The sequence below is a fragment of the Bubalus kerabau genome, chromosome 6 (genome assembly GCF_029407905.1).
Source record: "Bubalus kerabau isolate K-KA32 ecotype Philippines breed swamp buffalo chromosome 6, PCC_UOA_SB_1v2, whole genome shotgun sequence".
In the NCBI taxonomy this organism is placed as follows: domain Eukaryota; kingdom Metazoa; phylum Chordata; class Mammalia; order Artiodactyla; family Bovidae; genus Bubalus; species Bubalus kerabau.
In genome coordinates, this window is record NC_073629.1 from 19,786,217 (window position 1) to 19,809,509 (window position 23,293).

Genomic DNA, 23,293 nt, shown 5'->3' on the forward strand with positions numbered 1-23,293 from the left:
TTCCTTCTGCTTGGTTTTTTCTACATCTCTACAAAGCCTTTTTAATGTTTTCCCGCGGGATGAGGCGGGGGGGAGCGTTTTTAATGTCTCCTGAGTCTCTGTCATGGTATGCGGACCGATCGAGGCAAAGGATCGCCCCTCAGGAGGCGGCTTCCCCAATGGTCACTGGGTTGTAGAGTGGCACTGGCTTTCTACAAAGGCACTAATTTTGTGCGAACAGTGTTGCGGTTGAGTGATTCCACCCACTTGCACCTCTGGAGCGCTGATTTACAACCCCACCCCCACCCCCCACCTCAGTGGAAGCCTCCTAGGTAATTGGCCTGGAGATGGGTTGGGAGTACTCCTTGAGCCTCTAATTGGCTGTTTAATACTCAGCAGGTGCAATCTCAACGTCGTCGGCTTTCCCTGCAGTCTATTGGCTGACCTGGTGGGCCGGGCTTCGATTTCCATCCGGGTAATTGGGTACCAGCACGCCGCACAGCGCCGTCGCTCAGGGGCAGCTCCCGCGAGGATTGGTTTCGAGGAGGAGGTTGATTGGTCGGGCTTGCAAGCCGGGCATTGATTGGTGCGGGCTGGCTGAGGGGGCGGGGAAGTGGCGGCTGAAGCGAGGCTGGCGGGCCTCGGAGTGGTGCTGTTGCTGAGAGGCGGCCACGGCCCCAGGGGTGAGGTGCGAGGCAAAGCGCGCGACGGCGGACTCCAGGAGCGGTAAAGGCAGGGACCAGGAGCGGAGGTTTGGGGAGTGGGGGAGGCGAGAGCCAGGGACACCACTAGCAACAAGAAGGCGGGGAATGTGGGGCTGAGAGAAGAAAGGCGCCCCTGGGCGAGACGAGAGTGTGGGGGCGGCCCGGGAGCTAGCTTCTGAGCCTGGGGTCGTGAGGCGCTTTTTGGGGGCAGCTTTCTCCCACCCCGGGGCTAGTAACTGTTTCCAGAGAAAGGGCGCTCGTCCCAAGGTAGTCACAGTGGACCCTTGCACCGTGCGAGAGGGTTTGCCCCAAGCCAGTGATTATCAGTTTACCTCTTATTTCCCAAAGCTTTTTCTTTAATGGTCTTCAGTATTTGTTTTTCCAGTTTCCCTCTTTAGTTTAATGCGCATAGAATCGTGGGTTTTGGCTCAAGACTCTTGTGTCACAGCTACTCTTTCCTCAGCTGAGAGAAATGAGTGGAGGCTTTTTTCACTCACTGGTTTAAAAATAAATGTAGCAAGAATGAGAACATTGAATGAGCTGCTTCAGTTCAACAAACCGATCACCATGTTTTAGGTACCTTGTAGGTTCTGGTTGTTAGGAGATCCTGCAGTGATATATCAGATCCTGGCTCCCATGGAGTTCACTTTGTGTTTTGAAATGCATATCAGATAGTTGTTAGCAACTGTTTTAATACAAATATCGTTAGCTTTTACTGAAAAGCGTTGCCTACCTACATTTCTCAACCTTGAGATGACCCACATGTCTTCTGTGTAGCTCAGATGGTAAAGCGTCTGCCTACGATGCCGAAGACCCGGTATTCGATCCCTGGGTCAGGAAGATCCCCTGGAGAAGGAAATGGCACCCCACTGCAGTATTCTTGCCTCGAAAATCCCATGGACTGAGGAGCCTGGTAGGCTCCTCAGTCCATGGGGTCGCAAAGAGTCGGACGCGACTTCACTTTCACTCTCTGGGCTTCCCTGGTGGCTCAGAGGTTAAAACGTCTGCCTCCAATGCTTGAGACCCAGGTTCGATCCCTGGGTCGGGAAGATTTCCTGGCGAAGGAAATGGTAACCCACTCCAGTATTCTTGCCTGGAGAATCGGAGAAGCCTGGTAGGCTACAGTCCATGGAGTTGCAAAGAGTCGGACATGACTGAGCGACTTCACTTTCTTTCACTTTCTATGATCTTAAGTTCTAGTCTCTTTACATTCAACTTGAAGTAATAAAGTCAAACACAAGTTAGCATTTAGTACTGTAGAACTGGCGCATCCCTGGTAGCTCAGATGGTAAAGCGTCTGCCTACAATGCCAGAGACCCGGTGTTTGATCCCTGGGTCAGGAAGATCCCCTAGCGAAGGAAATGGCACCCCACTGCAGTATTCTTGCCTGGAAAATCCCATGGACTGAGGAGCCTGGTAGGCTACAGCCCATGGGATCGCAAAGAGTCAGACGCGACTTCACTTTCACTTTCTTTTTTTCACTGTAGAATTATTCTCATTTCCATCATATTTTCCACTTTTAATTTTTAAGAGAAACTTACCAATGTGAAAGGATATGTAAATTGTAAACAACTATACTTGATTAATATTAATCAAGTAGATATTCTTTGAGATATCAGCTGATATTTTAGCACAAACCTCATTCGTAGTATTTGAAGAGATGTTAGTAAAATTTAGGTTTTGTTTCAAATGGAAGTCACCCAGTAAATTCATCCATGTCACAGACATTCATCCCCCCCAACAGATCATCAATATTCTATCTCAGACACTACCATCTACCCGGTGCCCAAATGAGAAACGTGATAGCCAGCTCCTTGGCTCACCCTCTGACTTTCCCATAAATCAATTGCTGGGTCTTGTGTATTCCTCCTTTGAAAGCCCTCTGAACCGTCTGTCTGCTTCTCTCCATCTCCATCGTTGACACCTGGACTAGCCTCTGAATTGGTCTCCCTACACCGGCTGTTGCCTTCAATTCATTCTCACTACAGACATAGCCATTAATCAATGATTATAAGCAATGCAAGTGCTATGAAAGGATGTTTGGAGTACTGTGGAAACTCATAGCAATAAAACCCAGCTTAGTACAGAGTCATACTAGGGTCATTCTGTCCTCTCTGAGACAGAGAAAAACATTTTGAGGTGTTCTAGAGACCCTTTGGAAAACCTCAAAGTTAATTAGAGGTAAGATGAAATTTATTTAGAATTTGAACTTTGGGAAGTTTGTCAAAAATATCAAAAAGTTTTGAGACTTCCCTGTCAGTGATTAAGACTCTGAGCTTCCAATGCAGGGAGTGCCAGTTCCATCCCTGGTCTGGGAACTAGGATCCCACATGCTGCTCCTTGTGGCCAAAAAGTTAAAAAAAAAAAAAAAATTAAACATATCAAAAATCTTTAAAACACTTGGTCAAATAGGATTATACATGGAATGATTCTTGGTCACCGAACCAAAGTGACAATAAAAGATCTCAAAGGCAAATATAGAAATGTATTTCTGTTCCTCATACCTTCTTTTTTCTGAAAACATTTTTCTTTCCTCATATACTGCAATGTTTCCCTTGTTCTAGTAGCGTAAATTGTGTATATTAATTAGAATTCTCAGCTCTTAAAACTCTAATGAAAACTAACAAGTAAGCAATTATTAACTGTTTTACATTAGCATTCTGTAGATTGGCAAGCTTATATATAGTATGTAAATATATACTATTTATGCTTATAAATAGTACATAAATACTATTTATGGTTTCTAGAAAACATGTGCTTTTTAATAGAAAATGTCTTAGCATGGCACCAAACCTATTAAATAGTTCCAAATATCTTTAGTTTCTTTGTAAAAGGAAACCTATATTCACTAGTGCTACAGTATCTCACTTTATTTGGTAATTATCTATTCAGTAGACTTTCAGCATTTAACTTAATTTAGCAAAATGCTAAAATTTCAAATTACCAAAATATGGAGAGCATTTTGGATAGACATTCCCAAAACATAATTAGTCTGAAAGAGTTTACCTAAAGGCTCTTATTTCATTTACCTCTATTTACTTAAAAGTTTCATCATATCAAGTTATTTTCTTGCCGGCAAATTTTGCAACAGATTTAAGGTCTTGTTTGATTTCTAGTAAATCTAGGTACAATAAAAATATTATCCATTATGTTGATGATTCTAAAGAGATACATATTATTAATTCAGCAAACTTAAGCTAACTTTAATACCAGATATGGATTCAGTATTGAGTATTTCCCAGATGTTACCAGAAAATTGGCTTCACCTCTTGGTGGGTATCAAGCCATAAAACCAAGTCAAAGACTGGGAGAAAAAAGGATTCATTGCTTGCAGCAGGTAAGGAGAACACTGAGGATCTGTCCCCAAACAGTGTCTCCTCAAATAGCAAAACTGGTGGGTCTGTGTAAGGGCACATGCATATTCATGAAGGGTCTTGGGTGATTGAGAGTCCTCTCTTTAGTTGATTGAAGTCAGGAGAGTCAGGAAAAGACAGCATCATCCCTTAGGTGTCAGTTTATCTGGTGGTTCAGTGCTTCAGGCTAATCTTTAAGACTGAAATAGAACCTGGAGTTCTGTAACAACTAATAATATCTTTGCTGTTATTACTTCTCTTGCCTGATAAGCCATTGTTTTCTGGATTCTTTGTTCCCTTAAAATCATTAGTTACTGTCATGAAACCTGTTCAAGGACAAGCATTGTGGCCAGGCTTAGATCACAAAATGATCACAAAATGATCACAGGCTTAGATCACAAAATTAGGCTAAAAATGGCTTCTCTACTGTCAAGAAAACAGTGTCCAGGGACCTCTTATCCTATCTGCTTACAAGATCATGTGAAATTTCTGAGTATTTACATAGATGTTTTATTTCCTTTAAGCCAATTATATACAGTTCTTTTACAAATTAATTTTGGCAATACAGCACATCTACTGGAGAAGGCAATGGCAACCCGCACCAGTACTCTTGCCTGGAAAATCCCAGGGACTAGGGAGCCTGGTAGGCTGCCATCTATGGGGTAGCACAGAGTCGGACACGACTGAAGCGACTTAGCAACAGCAGCAGCAGCACAGCTACAACACAGATACATAACAGACACCCTATAGTTTTCATTCCAAAATTTCAGCCATGAATCAGGGACAGTAATATTAAACCCATCAGTTACAAGCAAATTCAAATTGGGTTTCTGGCAGATGGAACAAATCAGTCACCTTTTTAGATGGCTAAACCCTTTCTACTAATACTTAATGGAGAAGATAGTTAAGATTTTGTCACTGACAAGCTCCAAATGACCTACATGCTTCCTGAAATTTGCATTTTATTTTTTAAATTGAAGTGTAATTGATTTACAATGTTAAGTTAGTTGCTGGTGTACAGCAAAGTGATTCTGCTATGCATATATACACGTATTATTTTTCATATTTTCCATTATGGTTTATTACAGGATATTGAATATAGTTCCCTGTGCTCTACAGTAGGATGTTGTTTATCTACTTTATATACAGTAGTTTGTATCTGCTAATCCCAAACTCCTAATTTATCCCTTCTCCATTCCCTTTCCCCTTAGGTAACCATAGGTTTGTTTTCCATGTCTGTGAGTCTGTTTCTGTTTTGTAAATAAGTTCATTTGTGTCATATTTTAGATTCTACATGTAAGTGATATCATACGGTATTTGTCTTTCTGACTTATTTAGTATGATGATCTCTAAATCCATACGTGTTCCTGCAAGTTATATTCTTTTTTATGGCTGAGTAATATTTGTGGTAGAGTAATACTTGTACCACATCTTCTTTCACTACTCCTCTGTCAATGGGCATGTAAGTTGTTTCCATGTCTTGGCTAATGTGAGTAGTGCTGCCATGAACATAGAGGTGCATGTATCTTTTTGAATATGGTTTTCTCAAATATATGCCCAGGAATGGGATTGCTGAATCATATGGTAGTTGTACTTTTAGTTTTTTAAGGAACCCCTATTCTGTTCTCCATAGTGCCTGTATCAGTTTACACTCCCACCAACAGTGTAGGCAGGTTCCGTTTTCTCTACACCTTCTCTAGCATTTATTGTTTGTAGACTTTTTGGTAATGGTCATTCTAACCAGTGTGAGATGATACCTCATAGTAGTTTTGATTTGCATTTCTCTAATAATTAACAGTATGTTGAGCATATTTTCATGTATTTTTTGACCATCTGTCTTCTTTGGAGAAATGTCTATTTAGATCTTTTGCCCAGTTTTTGATAGGGTTGTTTTGTTTCTTTAATTGAGCTGCATGAGCTATTTGTGGTATAATCTGAAGTTAGGGAGCCTGATTCCTCCAGCTCTTTTCTTTCTTAGAATTGCTTTGCCTATTCAGGGTCTTTAGTGTTTCCATAAAAATTTTAAAAATTTTTGCTGTTAATTCTGTGAAAAATGTCGTTGGTAATTTGATAGGGATTGTATTGAATCTGTAGATTTCTTTGGGTAGCATACCCAATTTGACGATATTGATTTTTCCAATCCAAGAACACGGTATGTCTTTCCATCTGCTTATCATCTTTGATTTCTTTCATCAGCATTTTATAGTTTTCAGATTACAGGTCTTTTGCCTCCATGGATAGATTTATTTCTAAGTATTGATATTTTATTCTTTTTGATGATAAATGGGATTGTCTCTTTAATTTCCTAATCTTTCATGCTTCAGTCATGTCTGACTCTGCGATCCCATGGACTGTAGCCCACCAGTCTTCTCTATCCATGAAATTCTCCAGGCAAGAATACTCAAATGTGTTGCCATGCCCTCCTCCAGGGGATCTTCCTGACCCAGGGAAGATCTCTTACATCTCCTGCATTGGCAGGAGGGTTCTTTACCACTAGCGCCACCTGGGAAGCCCCATAGAATTGCAAGAGTGTATGAATTTTGTATCTTGCAACTTTACCAGATTCATTGAGCTCTAGTAGTTTTCTGGTAGTATCTTTAGGATTTTCTGTGTATAATATCATGTCATCTGCAAACAGTGACAGTTCTTTTCTTTTCCGATTTGGATTCCTTTTATTTATTCTCTGATTGCCATGGCTAGGACTTCTAGAACTACGTTGAATAAAATGGCAAGAGCAGACATCCCTTGTCTTGTTCCTAATCTCAGAGGAAACGCTTTCAACTTTTCACCATTGAGTATGATGTTACCTGTGAGTTTGTCATATATAGCCTTTATTATGTTGACATAGGTTCCCTCTATGCCCCGTTTCTGGAGAGTTTTTTTAAATCATAAATTAGTATTGAATTTTTATCAAAAGCTTTTTCTGCATCTATTGAGGTGATCATATGATTTTTATTCTTCTATTTGTTAATGTGGTATATCACACTGATCAATTTGCAGATATTGAAACATCGTTGCATCTCTGAAATAAATCCCACTTGATCACGGTGTATGTTTTCTTAATGTATTGTAGGATTCTCATGGTTAGTATTTGAGAATTTTTGCATCTACGTTCATTAGTGATATTCACCTGTAATTTTCTTTTTTGGTGGTATCTTTGTCTGGCTTTGGCATCAGGATGATGGTGGTGTCATAGAATGAGTTTGGAGTGTTCCTTCCTCTGCAGTGTTTTGGAACAGTTTCAAAAGGATAGGTGTTTAAATGTTTGATAGAATTTACTTGTGAAGCCATCTGGTCCTGGACTTTTGTTTGTTAAAAGTTTTTAAATCACAGTTTCAATTTCAGTACTTGTCATTGGTCTGTTCATATTTTCTGTTTTCTTCCTGGTTTTCTTTCCTTTCTTCCGAGAAAGGAGACTGTACCTTTCTAAGAATTTTTCCATTTCTTCTAGGTTGTCCATTTTATTGGTGTATAGTTGCTTGTAGTAGTCTCTTATGATCCTTTGTATTTCTGTGGTATCAGTTTTTCATTTCTAATTTTATTGATTTGAGCCCTTTTTTCCTTGATGAGTCTGACTAAAGATTTATCAATTTTATCTTTTCAAAGAGCCAGCTTTTAGTTTCATTGATCTTTTTTGTTTTCTTCATCTCTATTTCATTTATTTCTGCTCTGACCATTATGATTTCTTCTACTAACTTTGGATTTTGTTTTTCTTTCTCTAGTTGCTTTAGTTGTAATGTTAGGTTGTTTGAGATTTTTCTTGTCTCTTGAAGTAAGATTGTATTGCTATAAACTTCTCTCAGAACTGCTGCTGTGTCCCATGGGTTTTGGATCACTGTTTTCATTTTCATTTTTTTATTTTGTCTTTGATTTCTTCAGTAATCCATTGGTTTAGTAACATATTGTTTAGCTTCCATGTTGTTTGTTTCTTACCTTTTTTTTTTCTTGTAGTTGACTTCTGACCTCATAGTGTTGTGATTGTTGTGGTTGGAAAAGATGCTTGATATAATTTGTTTACTATCATTACTCTCTTTTGTCTAACTTTCTATGTTTGTAGCCTCTGTTCCTTGGCCTACAGGATTGTAGCTTCTTGCTTCTGTTCTCTGTCCCCTTGTAGGTGAGGTTGGTCCAGTTGGCTCCTGGAAGGAGAGGCTGGTGCCTGCCCACTGGTGGGTAGAGCTGGGTCTTGTCCCTCTGGTAAGCAGGAGTGTGTTTAGAGGTGGCTGCAGGGTCAGGACAGCTTTAAGCAGCCTGTCTACTGATGGGTGGGGCTCTTTCCCACCTTGTTAGTTTTATTGTTGTTGCACTGGGTCTTCATTGCTGGGTCTTTTGTTGCTGCACACAGGCTACTCTTCATTGCAGACATGAGCTGCTCGTTGCAGTGGCTTGTCTTGTTGCAGAGCATAGGCTTCAGTAGTTGCAGCATGTGAGCTCAATAGTTGTGGCACATGGGCTTTCGTTGCTCCACAGCATATGGCATCTTCTCAGACCAGGGATCCGTGGATCCCGGACCAAGGATCTGCCCATGTCCCCTGCATTAGCAGGTGGATTCCTATCCACTGTACCACCAGGGAGTCCCTGTTGGTTGTTTGACCTGAGGCATCTCAGCACTGGAACCTGTAAGCTTTTGAGTGGGGCCAGGTCTCAATGCCAAAATGGTGACCTCCTGGAGAGCTCACATTGAATATTCACTGGGTCCCCTGCCACCTGTCCTTGCCCTCACTGTGAGCCACAGCCAACCTCTGTCTCCCCAGGAGAACCTTCAAGACCTCCAAGTAGGTCTGGCCCAGGCTTCTATGGAGTCACTGCCCTGGGTCCCAATACATGTAAAACCTTGAATGTGCTCTCTAAAAGTAGAGTCTGTTTCCCCCAGTCCTGTGGCGCTCCTGCACTCAAGCCCCACTGGCCTCAAAGCCAAATGCTTTGGGAACTTCTGCTTCTGATGCCAGATCCCCAGGTTGAGGAGCCTGACTTGGGGCTCAGAACTCTTACTCCTGTGGGAGAACCTCTGCAATATAATTATTTTCCAGTTTGCCAGTTGCCTACCCAATGGGTATGGGATTTGATTAAATTGTGAAAGAGCCCCTCTGTCTTATTGTGGTTTCTTCTTTGTCTTTGGATGTAGAATATATTTTTTTTATTGGTTTAAGTCTTTTTTGTCAATGATTGTTCAGCAGTTGTGATTTTGGTGTTTTCATGAGAGGAGGTAAGCTTAAGTCTTTCTACTCCACCATCTTATCTCTTCAGTATCCGGTAGACTTTTTAATGATGGCCATTTTGCACAGTGTGAGGTAGTACATCGTTGTAGTTTTGATTTGCATGAAATTGTGTTTTAAAAAAATAGTCCAGGGAATTTCCTGGTGGTCTGCACTCCCTGTGCAGGGGGCCAAGGTTCAATCCCTGGGGACCAGAGATTCCACAAGCCACACAGTGCAGCAAAAAAAAAAAAAAAGATGATCCAGATAAGAGCTCCTGGAAAAGACCAAATAGAATATTTGCATCTCAAAGGCATAGGAAGAAAAACACAAGTTCCTCCTTGGATACTTTGTTCCTTAAGGGCTAGATTTTTGTTCTCCAATACTTGCAAGCCTCTTAATAAGTAAGGTTTTGTTGTTGTTGAGTCACTAAGTCATGTCCGACTCCTTGTGAGCCTGTGGACTGTAGCCTGCCAGGCTCCTCTGTCCATGGGATTTGGATTTCCCAGGCAAGAATACTGGAGTGGTTGCCATTTCCTTCTCCAGGGGATCTTCCCAACCCCTGGAAGGGAACTCTGATCTCTTGAGTCTCTGGCAGTGGCAGGCAGGTTCTTTACCACTGGCACCACCTGTGAGTTTTGTATTATTTCTGGAGGCCACACCTCTGGTCCTATAAAGACTAGATTTTTAAAACAAGTGTTAAGGGAAGCACACTGACTGAAAACCACCCACCCTGGCCAGGCACCATAGTAACTATTTGCATGAGTTATTTTATGACAGGAGGTCCTGGTAAGGAACACGGAACTCATAAGCCACCACTAACCGGAAGAGTTCGGGAAAGAACAAAAGGAGACACCATGTGTCCAATCACCTTCCATAATCCTTCTCGTTGGCATCCATCTTGGCTGAGCAATGCATGTGCCACCAGGAAGGACTCTGAGTCAGGATGATTGACCAAAGACAACCTGGAAACTATTCCTATTACCATAACCTGAGACTGTGAGCCATGTGTCAGAGCTGTTTTCCTGGGTTCCCTTACCCTACAACTCTCTGCTCAGGAGCCCTTTCCAGTAATATTTCTTGCTTGGTTAGCACATGTCTGCTTGGACAGTTCATTTACGAGTGTTAGAGAGGAGCCCATTTTTGGGCCCTGGAAGGTGTCCCCCTTCCTGCAACACAAGGACAGTGGTTTTTAATTCCTGAGTAGCCACCTCAGGGCAAGGACTGACATATGCATTCACCAATGCTGGAATTTTATGTTCCCTCCTTTAGCTTGGGGAACAGAGACTCCACCTCCCCCCAGTAAAATTCCTCTCAGGTTCTAAATATCAGCTATGATCAGTTTAGTCAGGCCAGTGGTCACCCATCTTGGCAATCCATTTACAAACACTTTTAAGGATTCTTCCTGGGCTTAAGAAATTATCTGGCTATGGTCTACAGCCTCAGGTGTCCCATTTCTTTTTTCTTTTAATTGAAGTATAGTTGATTTACAATACTGTGCCAGTCTCTGCTTTACAGCAGAGTGACTCAGTTTTACGCATATATATTTCTTTTTTTTTAATAGTCTTTTCCATTATGGTTTCCTGCGCTATGTATAGTAGGACCTTGTTTATCCATTCTCAATGTTTGCATCTACCAGCAAATTCCCAGCTGGCTCCTCCTCTCCTTCCCCCTTGGCAGCCACAAGTCTGATCTCTGTGTCTGTGAGTCTGTTTCTGTTTGTATAGGTTCATTTGTGCTGTGTTTTAGTTTCTACATATAAATATGGATTTGTCTTTCTGACTTCACTTGGTATGATGATCTCTAGTTGCATCCATGTTGCTGCAAATGAGATTATTTTGTTGTTCTTTATGGCTAAGTAGTATTCCATTGTATATATATATGTCTCATCTTCTTTGTCCATTCGTCTGTCGGTAGACGTCTAGGTTGTTTCCATGTCTTGGCTTTTGTGAATAGTGCTGCTATGGACATAAGGGTACGTGTATCTTTTTGATTATAGTTTTGTCTGGGTGTATGCCCAGGAGTGGGGTTGCTGGATCATATGATAACTCTGGTTTTCTGAGGAACCTCCATACTGTTTTCCATAGTGGCTATACCAACTTGCATTCCTCAGGTGGTCCCATTTCTAAAGGTAACCATGTAATAGTGTCTCCAGAGTGGAAAGGCAAGTCAGAGAGAGGATTATTAGAATGAGTATTCAAAGATAGAGGGGAGCAGTTTTTAGGTACCTGTCATTAATCTTTCATTAGCCTTCTACAGCAAATCTTTCAATGAGGCTGTTTTGAAATTTTGAAGTGTTTTGAGGCTTCTGCATATCAGTTAAAATAGGTACAGTGGTTTAAGATGAGAGCTGTCTAAAATTTTAACTTGGAAGTTTTTCAATTCACAGTATCCAAAGCTTTAAAAAGCTAACCCTGTACAAATATTTCTCCCTGCTAACCTAATTTTTAAAAGAGAAAAATTCTTTCCACTATTTCTAGTAGACCCTGCAGGCAGAGTTTCAGGAGACTGCCAGCTTTTAACTGCATTCAGAAAATCAGTTTTGGAATGCCAGAAAGAGAACCCAGTCTTGGCTATTTCAGGGTGGGGTTTCCTCTAATTTTTAGTTAAGTATTTGCGAGCATACATAAACCCAGCTGGTATTCCCGTAGGTGGCTGTCTGTCTACATGAGAGTTTGGCCTTCGAGGCACAATTTCCCATTATTAACTTGGCAGCCTAATTCAGATATGAGATAGAGTCTGAGCAACATTATAAGAGCAGTATAGTGGATCGAATATGGCCGTTTCTGAGTCTAGCTCCCCAAGAGTGTTACGCTTTATGGTTCGGGCAGGCTTCTGCCAGTGGGGCGGTTTGGTCGATGCATGGTGCAGATACACAGTGCACGTGGAGAGGAGAGAGAAGGCCAAAGGGCAGAGGAAATTTTTTTAATGTTTAAATTATCCTTGCCTTAGAATATGAATTTTTATTTCATCACACGTAATTTGTTAAAGTAAAAAGCAGAATGGTTGTAAGTGTATTGATGGGCTAAGGAGTAAGACTGAAGACAGAAGTGACATGTGACAGAGCAAGGATACTTAAGAAAGCACATCCTGTTCCCCAGTAGAAGTAGTGTTAGAATACAAGGCTGTGGAAATGATGGGCAGAGATTAGGTTATAAAGAACCTTTCAAACCACTGAGCTTACATGTAAGCAAGAGAGTTGCTGAAGATTAAGAGGAAGTGTGTTCATTCAAAGATTATTATTGACCAAATACTTATTAAGTGGCTACCATGTGCTAAGTACTGAGGGACAAAAAAAATTCCTGCCTCTGGGGAGTTAACTTTCCAATGGGGAAACAATCAAAATGAACACCTTGCAGGTCATTATAATGACTGGCTTTTAATCATAGCAAAATGGAAAACCGTGGAAGGATTTGAGCAGATGAATAACACTTTTCACTTACTCCAGCTGTTATATGGGGAATAAATTGGACAATGATAAAAAGCAGGGAGGTAATTAAGCTTTTTAATAATCTAGACAAGAGATAATGGTGGTTTTGAAGCAGATGTTGGTCATAGCAATAAAGAGGTTAAAAAGTGGTCAGATTCTGGATAATCTGACCAGGATAGAGGTGCTGTTTGAGGGGAAGAAGAGTAAGATTTTTAGCCTGAGGAACTGAAAAGAGTGGAGTTGCCACTAACTGATAGGGCAAAGAAGAAAGGAGTGAGATCTGGGGTGCTTAGCGAACTTGCATTTGCTAAGTTTGAGATACCTGTTAAACATCAAAAGGAGATATTTCAAAGCAGTTGGATGTACAAACCTGGAGTTCAGAACTGTCCTCACTAGATCTATGAATTTGGGAGTTAAACAGTCAGCAAATAGATGGAGCTTAAAGCCAAGATGGAATGATTCTTGAATAAAGAGGGCAAAGGACAGAGCCCTGGGTCACTCCAGTGTTTAGAGGTTAAAAAATGGAGCAAGAACCAACAAAGGAGACTGATGGAGCCGCCAGAAAGGGAGAAGGAAAACCAGGAAACAGTACTGTGAAGCCAAGTGAAGAAAGTGTCAGAGGAGAGGGAGTTGCCAGCTGTGCCAGACTCTGGTGGTGGGGGAGGTAAAGGGAGGACTGAGACTTGACCATTGGATTCAGCAAATCCAAGTCACTGGTGACCTTCACCAGAGCAGCAAGGGTGAATTCAAGAAGAGAAATCTAGCGCAGAAGCATTGACACTGAGTTTTCTTATAAAAGGAAGAAAAGAAATGAGTAGTATTTGGAGGAATAAATGGAATTGAGAAAGAATTTTCTTTAAGAAAGAAATAATAGCGTGTTTGTCTGCTTGTGCAGAGATTCGGCAGAGAGGAAAACATTAATGATGCAGGGTAAAGAAGGAGAGCAACACTTATATGAAAGACTCAGTGCTGGAGCCAAGATAGTTCATCCATGACCACAGGAAGGAAGATAAAATACTAGGAGGTGGAGGTGGATGGGTCAGTTTGGAAGTTAGTTAATATTTTATCCAAATGCTTTATTTTCTCAGTGAAATAGGAAGCAGACATCAGTTGAGAGGGAGAATGAAGAAGGAAGCACTAGAAGTTTGAGAAGAGATGGTATAAAATAATTGGGAGGGTGAGCAAGTACTGATACATGAAATAAAGAAATAGAGTGAGGGACATATTAAGATATGCTGGGTAAGAAAATGAAGATACAGTGTCAGAGAGAGACTAATAGCAAGACCGTTACAGTGGTCTAAATGAGATTTGATGAGCAATCAGTTCAGGTACAGTGTTGGGGTCATTAGCATATAGATAGTAGTTCAGGCTTCAAGTATGGATAAAATTGCCCAAAGAGAGCAAAGTGACAATAGCAACGGATAGAGACCACTGGAAGACCAGCTCAAAACTCAGAAGATTCCTCCAGATAAATAGAAACCATGGGAAAGAGGGAAGAGAGGTGAGATTAGATAAGGCTTATATATGCCATCTAGGTGGCAATGGCACCCCACTCCAGTACTCTTGCCTGGAAAATCCCATGGATGGAGGAGCCTGGAAGGCTGCAGTCCATGGGGTCGCTAGGAGTCGGATACGACTGAGCAACTTCACTTTATTTTTTCACTTTCATGCATTGGAGAAGGAAATGGCAACCCACTCCAGTGTTCTTGCCTGGAGAATCCCAGGGACAGTGGAGCCTGGTGGGCTGCCGTCTCTGGGGTCGCATAGAGTCAGACACGACTGAAGCGACTTAGCAGCAGCAGGTTAATTACCTGGAAAGTTTTAGTTTTGATGAAGGAGCAGGAAGAATCCCCTTTCACTGTTAGTTGAAGAGTAAGTAGAAATAAGGAGTACAGAGAATAAATAGACCACACTTCCAAGAGAGAGAAGTAGAAGTAGCAAAACCTAAACCTGGGCCTGGAGTGCCATTCCTTTCAGAGACAACAGCATCCAGAAAGGCCAGAAGGCATAGAAGTGCACACGTAAGGAATTTTAAATAGTTTGATATGAAATGTAAATTTTTTAAATATTTGATTCAGTTAATTCCTTGTCCCTTTGTCTTTTAAAGCTGATCAATACACAGTCCTCTTTGCAGGGGTTGAGCAGGGAGTAGTACTCCTCTGTTTAATCATATGTGTGTGTGTCCCTCAGCTAACTTTCTGAAAAAATACCCCTTTCATGACCTTTCACATGAAGCACACCTTGAGACAGCTCCAGCTCTTGAAATGGGAAATTAGGCTGTAGTATTCTTTGTAATATTGCAATGTGTTCCATCCTCTCTGGCGTAAAAGTTGTATGAAAGCTCCTTTCTCTTCATTTGCTTATTTCAGGAGGTGGCTGAAAATGTCCACTGAACGGACTTCTTGGACAAGTTTGTCCACTATTCAAAAAATAGCACTGGGCCTTGGGATCCCTGCCAGTGCAACAGTTGCCTATATCCTATACCGCAGATACAGGGAAAGCCGAGGTATGTGAATCCATGGCTGTATAAACCATGGTTAGACTATGTTCTGGCATTGTTAACTTGAAACTTCTTTCAAGTTATCACTTGTTGGGATGTAATTGGCTCTCTGTGAGGGACCTTTGAAACAAAGTTTTTCTTTTCTATGTTAATGTGAAGCTAGTCTGTGAAATAAAGAGCTCATTTTTTAATTCTGTTGATTTGTTCCCTTCAGCAACACCAGCGCTGTAAGGGATTCTGCTAACTGTTGGGTCCAGTTTCCCCACAGCCTGGACCTAGAGAGGAGGACTTAGAAAATGATTTGTGTATAAACAAGGGAAGTTCTGAGCCTAACGGACTCCTCAGGCAACTTCTGGCCTTCATCCTTCTCCAGGAGTCATGTCTTGAGAGAAGTAGTTTACCCAGAATCTAATGGCTTTCCCATTTTAGCATTTGAAAACAGTATCCCAGAAAGAATGCCCATCTTCTGGTCTTTCAGGACCTTTTAGTTCCCACTCAGATGCTGCTTCTCCTTCTCTTTATGATTGAAATCCTCAGTTTATCTTTTACATCAATGTCTCTTTGACAGCTTTAATTCAGGGGAGGGGAAGTAATAGCTTTGGGTATTGTCTAAGTCTGATCTGATGATCTCTGTAGAAGAACGGCTGACATTTGTTGGGGAAGATGACATCGAGATAGAGATGCGAGTCCCCCAGGAGGCTGTAAAGCTCATCATTGGTCGGCAAGGAGCCAATATTAAACAAGTAAGTGTGTGAGCAGGCAACAGCTTTCCCGGGATTGATTTCTGCTGTCCATCCTCTGCCCCCATTCTGTAAAACCCACTTACACTATGTATATTTTAAACAAAACAAAACAAAAATAGGAAGTTTCTAGCTGCTATTTTTCTTCCAGAGATGAGTATTTCTACTTCTTATAGAATGGGTGACTTAGCTTGAAATGGGGATTTTTAATTGGATGGTTCTCATCCTGGTGTAGTTTGAATCATTCCTGTCTGCTATGGAATTATGAACTCTTATTAATTGGCAGTAATAAATTAATTGCTCCCTAATTCTTTTTACCATCTTCCATTATTCATTTGGAATGTCAAGAAAACTAAATAATTGATTGTTTAATCCAAATTTGGGGGAAAGACCAGTCTAAACACAGAGAAACTGTTTTGGATTAACTGCTGTTCAGGGTTACCTTTGTCTCTCCTTCCATAAGTACATGTAATTGAGGACTGCTTATAAAACCCGATTTCACTGATTACTGTGTCCAGTTCCATCCACCTCCGGGGTTAGGTTTAGAGTATCCTTAGCTGACCCAGGTGAGAGCTCTTCCAGAACATACTGCCACATATCCTTTTCTCTGCAGCTAAGAAAGAAGACAGGTGCTCGGATCGATGTGGACACGGAGGATATAGGAGATGAGCGGGTGCTGCTTATCAGTGGGTTTCCTGTTCAGGTGTGCAAGGCCAAAGCAGCGATTCATCAGATCCTGACAGAGAATACGCCAGTGTCTGAGCAGCTCTCAGTCCCCCAGAGATCTGTGGGCAGAATCATAGGTACCACTGGACAACTTTCTCTGCTGTTTCCTTTTTTGTTCCCTTTGCCTTCCTTTCTTTCACACCTTCTGGAGGGCTTTTCCTGGCCTACTTCCCCTTCACCTTGCTGAGGGAAATTGAGAGCAGAGCTTTACTTTTTTATAGAGCCAGTAGTAAAGCAAAATTCATTACCTCAAGAAGTTGTAAGAGAACTTCCCTGGTGGGTCAGTGGTTAAGAATTTGCCTTCCAATGCAGGGAACATGGGTTCGATCCCTAGGCGGGGAACTAAGATCCCACAAGCCTCAGGGAAGCTAAGCCTGTGTGCCACACTGGAGAGATGCCTGCATGCTACAGCTAAGACCCAACACAGCCAAAAATAAATAATAAAAAATTTTTAAAGTATGATCTGAACCTTACAAATAGGTTCCACAAGGGTTCAGGTAAATGTATTTACCTCATATTAAGACTTTTAAAGGGAAGCTAAGGATGCTCATTTTATCCTAAATCTCTCAAGACCGTGCCATAGAAAGCACTTTTTATGCCTTCTCCTAGAGCATTCCTCATGCTGCTGTGAGAGGCAGAGAAGCGTCCTGTGCTTGGTCCAGTGGTTTCATGTAGGATGTCTTCTAATGAAGTGAGGACGTGAAGTCTGCTTAGTGGCCAGAAGATGAAAGTGACATGACCACATTAACTTAGCCAGTGTGTAGAATTTAAATAAAATGGAAAGACAAGTAATTGTATATTGGTTAATAAAGATATGAGCTAACATGTAAAAAAAAAAATAAATAAAAAAATAAATAAATAAAATGGATAGAGCAAATAATCTAGTACCCCCCTTATTACAGTAGGGATTTCAGTAGCTCCTGTTTTCCGTTCACTATCCTACATTCTGTTTAGTTTGAAAATGAGCCCTAACTCAAGATAAGATAGTGGCATCACTAGGAGTAGTAGAGGAAAGGACAGGGTCTTATGTATTATTCAATACAGGGAGAGGCGGCGAGACAATCCGTTCTATCTGTAAGGCCTCAGGAGCCAAAATAACCTGTGACAAAGAATCAGAAGGAACATTGCTACTATCAAGACTTATAAAAATCTCAGGAACGCAGAAGGAAGTGGCAGCAGCTAAGGCAAGTAGCTAACCTGAATTGTATCTGAGAGTGAGAAGAACCCTTTACTCCATCCTGGGTCAGTATCTGACCATGTAGATATCATCCCTTCTCTTATTTTCCACAGCATTTGATACTGGAGAAAGTTTCAGAAGATGAAGAACTTAGGAAGAGAATTGCTCATTCTGCAGAAACCAGAGTTCCACGGAAGCAGCCAATCAGCGTAAGAAGAGAGGAAGTGACAGAGCCAGGTGGAGCCAGAGAGCCAGCTTTATGGAAAAACACTGGCGCTAGCTTAAAACAGGCTGCACCTCTGGCAGTTCCTCCCCACAAAGGAGATGGTGACGTGGCTGCTGTGGGACCAGAAGAGGGTTCCTGGGAGAAACCTAATGATGACAGCTTTCAGAGGTCTGGTGTCCAGACCAGTCCAGAGATGTCCATGTTTGAAAGTATGTAACAAAGGGGACCCCTTAGCCATATGGAAGATAGGCATACTGGCTGTGTGTGTATGCTCAGTTGTGTCTGACTGTTTGCAACCCCATGGACCATGGCCTGCCAGTCTCCTCTGTTCATGAGATTTCCCAGGAAGAATACTTTAGCAAGTTGCCATTTCCTTCTCCAGGGTATCTTCCCAACCGAGGGATCGAGCCCTCTGCCAATCCTGCATTGGCAGGTGGGTTCTTTACTACTGCTACCTGGAAAGCCAGAAATACTGGCTTAGATAACCCAGAATAAGGAAACAATAAAAAAATAATTTCTGTTTTCTTGACTACATTTACAGTTCTTTAATTACAGATGGGACTTTCTGGTAATATTTTCCTTGGATTAATACCGAACACAAATTTTTTTCTAAATACAAACCAGCTAATTAGAGAACAATATAGAAATGTGCTCGTTCACAGGAAACTGGTCTACAAGTAATACATCAAATAATTGAATTATATGGTATTCTTTCTTCAAACATATACAAATAAGTAAAATACTTTTGAGTCCAATATTTTTCCCTGTCTCATTACTGTTCTTAAAAATCTTCACCATTCAAGAAGAATGAAAAGGCTATGGGCTTTTTCTTCTATGCATAGGTACTGGGATGGGCAGGGAAGACCAGAGTCCTTAAGAGGTTCATAGATGTGTCCTGGGTCTGTAATGAATCGGTGGTGGAATACAATCTGGAGCAGGCCCACATCTGTCCACATATCTTCTCCCTAGCATATGGGGATTTCCCTTCATTATAATTGGTGCTGATTTGAATACACGGCAGATGACAAAGAATGTGAAGAACTCTAATTACTCAATTACATATAAAGAACAGAACATAGCTTATAGTACCTTTCCTTCAGGATGTTTTTGTATGATTCATCCACTTGTCCCTCCAGCCATTTTTAAATGGTATTAGCCACTTGGTATTTGTACCTCTCTCCCCACCGATGCAGTCTTCCCATTTCAACCAGAGATGATTCTGATAATGGTCATCATATTAGATAATAATGATTCTGTAGCTTAACTTGCTTATGCCTGTGGTTAGTTCCCAGTCCAGACTTCAGTTTCCATGCTGATGAATTCCTAGAAGTATATGTCTCTGCCTCTGAACATCCTAACCACTTCTGGATCCAAATCATTGGCTCCCGCAGCCTGCAGCTGGATAAGCTTGTCAGTGAGATGACCCAGCACTACGAAAATAGTCTGGTGAGTTGGTATAGGGACAGGGCTGGGGTTTGATGAAAGGGGGACATAGCTTTTTCATTGTGATGTATTCTCTTCCCTTTCCTGTGGAGCAATGGCTTGTCTTTCTTCCTTCTGGTATTCAGTTTTTTAGCCCATCCCTTCCTAACTCTGCCCTCTCCTGACTCCTCATTTCCTTGTGTAGCCTGAAGACTTGACTGTACATGTAGGAGACATTGTCGCAGCACCATTACCTACAAATGGTTCCTGGTATCGAGCCCGGGTCCTTGGCACCTTGGAGAATGGGAACCTGGACCTTTACTTTGTTGACTTTGGAGATAATGGAGATTGCCCACTGAGGGATCTCAGGGCGCTCAGGTCAGTGTGGAGTCAGGCTGGAGTCTCATCTGTTGACTCAGTCCTGGCCATAAGGTGGTGAGCTGTTGGCACTTCTCACTGGGGAGGAGGGGGGAGGAGGGTTGGAAGAGAGCCTCTTTAGACATCAGTTAATTATCTTCCACTGCTGGGTTAACTAGTGCTGCCTAGAAGGAACGAATATAAGAAGGCCCTCCTAGCACTAGGATTCTAATTTCAGTTTCTTTCACTTTAGGAGTGACTTCCTAAGCCTTCCATTTCAAGCAATAGAGTGTAGTCTGGCACGGATTGCCCCCTCAGGTAAATTGGTCCTATTACCTATTGACTGTGCGTCCAAACAGAATAACTTTCACAGGGCATGTGGTGGGGATTCTCACATTCCCAGGCTTTTTGAGTTCCAGGGGCTCAGGCGCCTTTTCATCACCAGTGCCAGACAGCAACAGCCAGAAACCTGCCTGGCAGTCAGACATAGGTACCTTCTGAAGTAGACAGAGGTAGTTCCAGCTTCCCTCCAGGGCATAATCCCACCCCTGTCAGCACTGACCCCTTCTTAGGCTCTGTCTACAATTTTTTTTAACCAGGTGAACAATGGGAAGAGGAAGCTTTGGATGAGTTTGACAGACTCACTCACTGTGCTGACTGGAAGCCCCTGGTGGCCAAGATCTCTAGCTATGTCCAGTCTGGGATCTCAACTTGGCCCAAGATCTATTTATATGATACTAGTGACGGGAAGGTAAGACTGAGGTTCACTTGTTGCTCACTGTCTCTTCAGTATATTTACAGGCTCATCTTCTTTTCCTTTCTCAGAAATCCTTATTTGATGATAGTCCTGCTTCATAAGCTCCTGCTTAACTGAACCACCAAAGGAATTTTTTAAAGTATCAATCCCAGCTCTTCTGCCCTTCCTTTGATTTGCCCTTCTTTGAACACCAAGAAGCCTTTTCATTTCTTTTCTCAGAATCTTGATATTGGGCTAGAATTAGTTCGTAAAGGATACGCAATTGAGCTTGCAGAAGACATGGAAAAAAACAGAGCTGTCCCAGTAATGTTGGATGACCTCGTAAGTGAGCCATTATTGTCATTTGGGGTGCTGCTTTGGGACAAACCTTGTGCCTCAAGACAGGAGGGCTTCTAGTCATACATGCAATTTGTAGAACACCCTTAAGGACTCTGAGTTGCTCCACTAGTTGATCAATGGAAGCACTGTGTCCCTCAGCAGCCACATCAGACTCTGTGAACAAAATGATGGGGTCGCTTCTCCTTTCCCACCAGCCAAACACATTCTTCCTTTTTCTCCTGTTTATCCCCTCAGGCCACAGAAACAGATGTCTCACTGAGCATGCTCACTGAGACCAAGAAGAGCCCTGGAGAGATAGCAAATACCCTGTCCTGCCTCAGTTTATCAGGTACAAACAGCATTTGCTCCCTCGAGCATCTCTGGAAGTTACCAATTCTTAGTCAGCCTCTCCAAACTAGGGAAGTTGTGTCAAGATTTATCTCCTAACCAGAGTAGTCATTGAACACCAAAAAGCCTGTTTTTTTCTCTGATCCTCAATGGAGTGCCTGCTACAGTAGGGCAGTATCTAACTTTACCCTCATGTCTGAATAGAAGCTGCCTCTATGTCTGGTGATGATAATCTTGAAGATGACTACTTACTCTGAAGTCACCTTCAGTTGCCTCGGCCATCTGCTTTGCTGTGAGTAGAACTGTCCTCTCTCTGTAGCAACCAGAGAGTAATGAGGTGACCACAGGACCTTGCCTCTTCCCTGTAGCCCATCTTATTACTACTTCTCTGCAGCTGCCTTCCTGCAGCTTTACTTTCAGTTTGAGCCCTTTCAAGCTTTTTGTGTCTGTGTGTGTGTGTCTTTGGCAGGTTTGGCATTAGACTTGGTGCCTGGAGAGGAGAGCCTGTAATAGAGATCTATGCAGTTCTTCTTCGTTATATACATGACCTGGCTTGCTGTGAACCAAATGCATTTTCTTCTTCCACCGGACTACTAGAGAGCATGTGGGGTGGAGGGAGACAGACACATGCCCCTAACTCCACCCCCTGTGCCCTGTGCAGTGTGAGTACTGCCACACGACTTTCAGGCTGCTTAGTATCCAGCTTGTTCCCCTCTGCCAGTCATAATGCACAGTACTGCTAGGCAGCGTCCTCTTTGAGGCTGGGAAACAGCCAGGGTTTGGTTATTGGAAGTGATGATTCTGCAGACTAACTCACCACATGAGGTGACTCTGGTTAAGGGGAAATCTTTTGAGTGGTAAACTCAAAGATTGCAGTTAAGTCAGGCAGCAAAGGCAAAAATCAGCATAATTATATTAAAAGCCTCAGGAAATGAGAAGAGAATACTGCCTCCCAGCCTCAAATGCTGATGTGTTATTGGAGACAAGATTTTTGTAACAGTGCTCCAGCTATTTCCCTGTAAACTTTTGTTAAAATACAAGTAGACAAGGAGAAAGGTAACTCAGGAAATATTGCTATATTGCTGGTATAGTATCTATATCAATATATGTATACACACAGAGCCATAGAGAACTTGTAGAGCTGTTTAGATCATTTTGGGTGTTCTTTGCTGAATAAAGTTCTTAAGAAAGTTATCTAAAACTAAATGCTGGTTGAATCACAAGGTGGAAACAAGCCTATGGGTATCTTCTGTACTGAAATCTGGTAAGATTGCCTAACACCTCACACCACCTATGAAACAGCTGTCCCTCTCATGTGCAGATCATATTCTTTCCTTAAAGCGACTTCAGAATTAATCATTCACTAAAACCTCACCTAAAAGAGGTAGATTCGAATTATAGAAACCTGGGTTCTAGGAATAGATCTTTGCTGTGAACTTATGGAGCCTGTTTCCTTACGTAGCATCTCTCCATTTCTGACAGTATTGTGAGGATCCAGTGAGAATTGTGAAGGTGCTTGAAAATGGGTTGGAGAATAACGGTAAATTAACCTTTTTTTTTTTTTTTTTAAGATCAGCAAGGTAAAGTAGAAGACTTAAAACTAGTACATAAAACTCTTGATATGCAGGACTTTTTAATCTAGGAATTAATGAAGGCTACCCATATACTACATGGCAACTATATTTTCCCAAAAACACAATTTTCAAATTTGATTGTCTTAGAAAAACCTTGGTGGCAATTAGCAGAAAGACTTCAGTGAAGGAGCATCTCTGGGTAGCTTGGGTAGTCCCACAGGAATCAATGAAAGCATGCCGTTGATTTGATATTTCAGACCTTGGCTGCACTTGCTCACTGAAGCCGGCTCGGCCCTGGAATTGGAGCTACTCTACGACAGGATCATGGGGCCAGTTAGTCCCCAGTTTCCTCAGCCTTTACTCTTTTCTTTTAATTTTATTTAATCAAAGTATAGTTGATTTACAGTGTTGTGACAATCAACACTGCAAAGTACAGCAAAGTGACTCAGTTATACACATATAGACATTCTTTTATTTTTGTATTCTT

General features: G+C 41.8%; 1 protein-coding gene across 1 annotated transcript; it reads left to right on the forward strand.

Annotated features, from left to right (window-relative positions):
• Positions 1–556: 556 nt before the first annotated feature.
• On the forward strand, positions 557–22,438 carry TDRKH (tudor and KH domain containing). The gene is made up of 14 exons (XM_055584280.1): positions 557–705; positions 15,031–15,167; positions 15,798–15,904; positions 16,515–16,704; positions 17,672–17,811; positions 17,918–18,239; positions 19,316–19,476; positions 19,658–19,830; positions 20,063–20,127; positions 20,409–20,560; positions 20,786–20,887; positions 21,140–21,233; positions 21,437–21,524; positions 21,702–22,438. Exons 2-13 carry the CDS (start codon positions 15,044–15,046, stop codon positions 21,487–21,489), a joined length of 1,683 nt encoding a protein of 560 aa, XP_055440255.1. The 5' UTR covers positions 557–705; positions 15,031–15,043; the 3' UTR covers positions 21,490–21,524; positions 21,702–22,438.
• The last annotated feature ends 855 nt before the right edge of the window (positions 22,439–23,293 follow it).

Excerpts from the sequence above, each read along its gene's own strand:
- TDRKH (XM_055584280.1), top strand. The coding sequence starts at position 15,044 with ATGTCCACTGAACGGACTTCTTGGACAAGTTTGTCCACTATTCAAAAA. Across the intron at positions 19,477-19,657 it reads AGCACTACGAAAATAGTCTG|CCTGAAGACTTGACTGTACA; the intron begins GTGAGTTGGTAT and ends TTCCTTGTGTAG. Across the intron at positions 20,561-20,785 it reads ATGATACTAGTGACGGGAAG|AATCTTGATATTGGGCTAGA; the intron begins GTAAGACTGAGG and ends TTCTTTTCTCAG.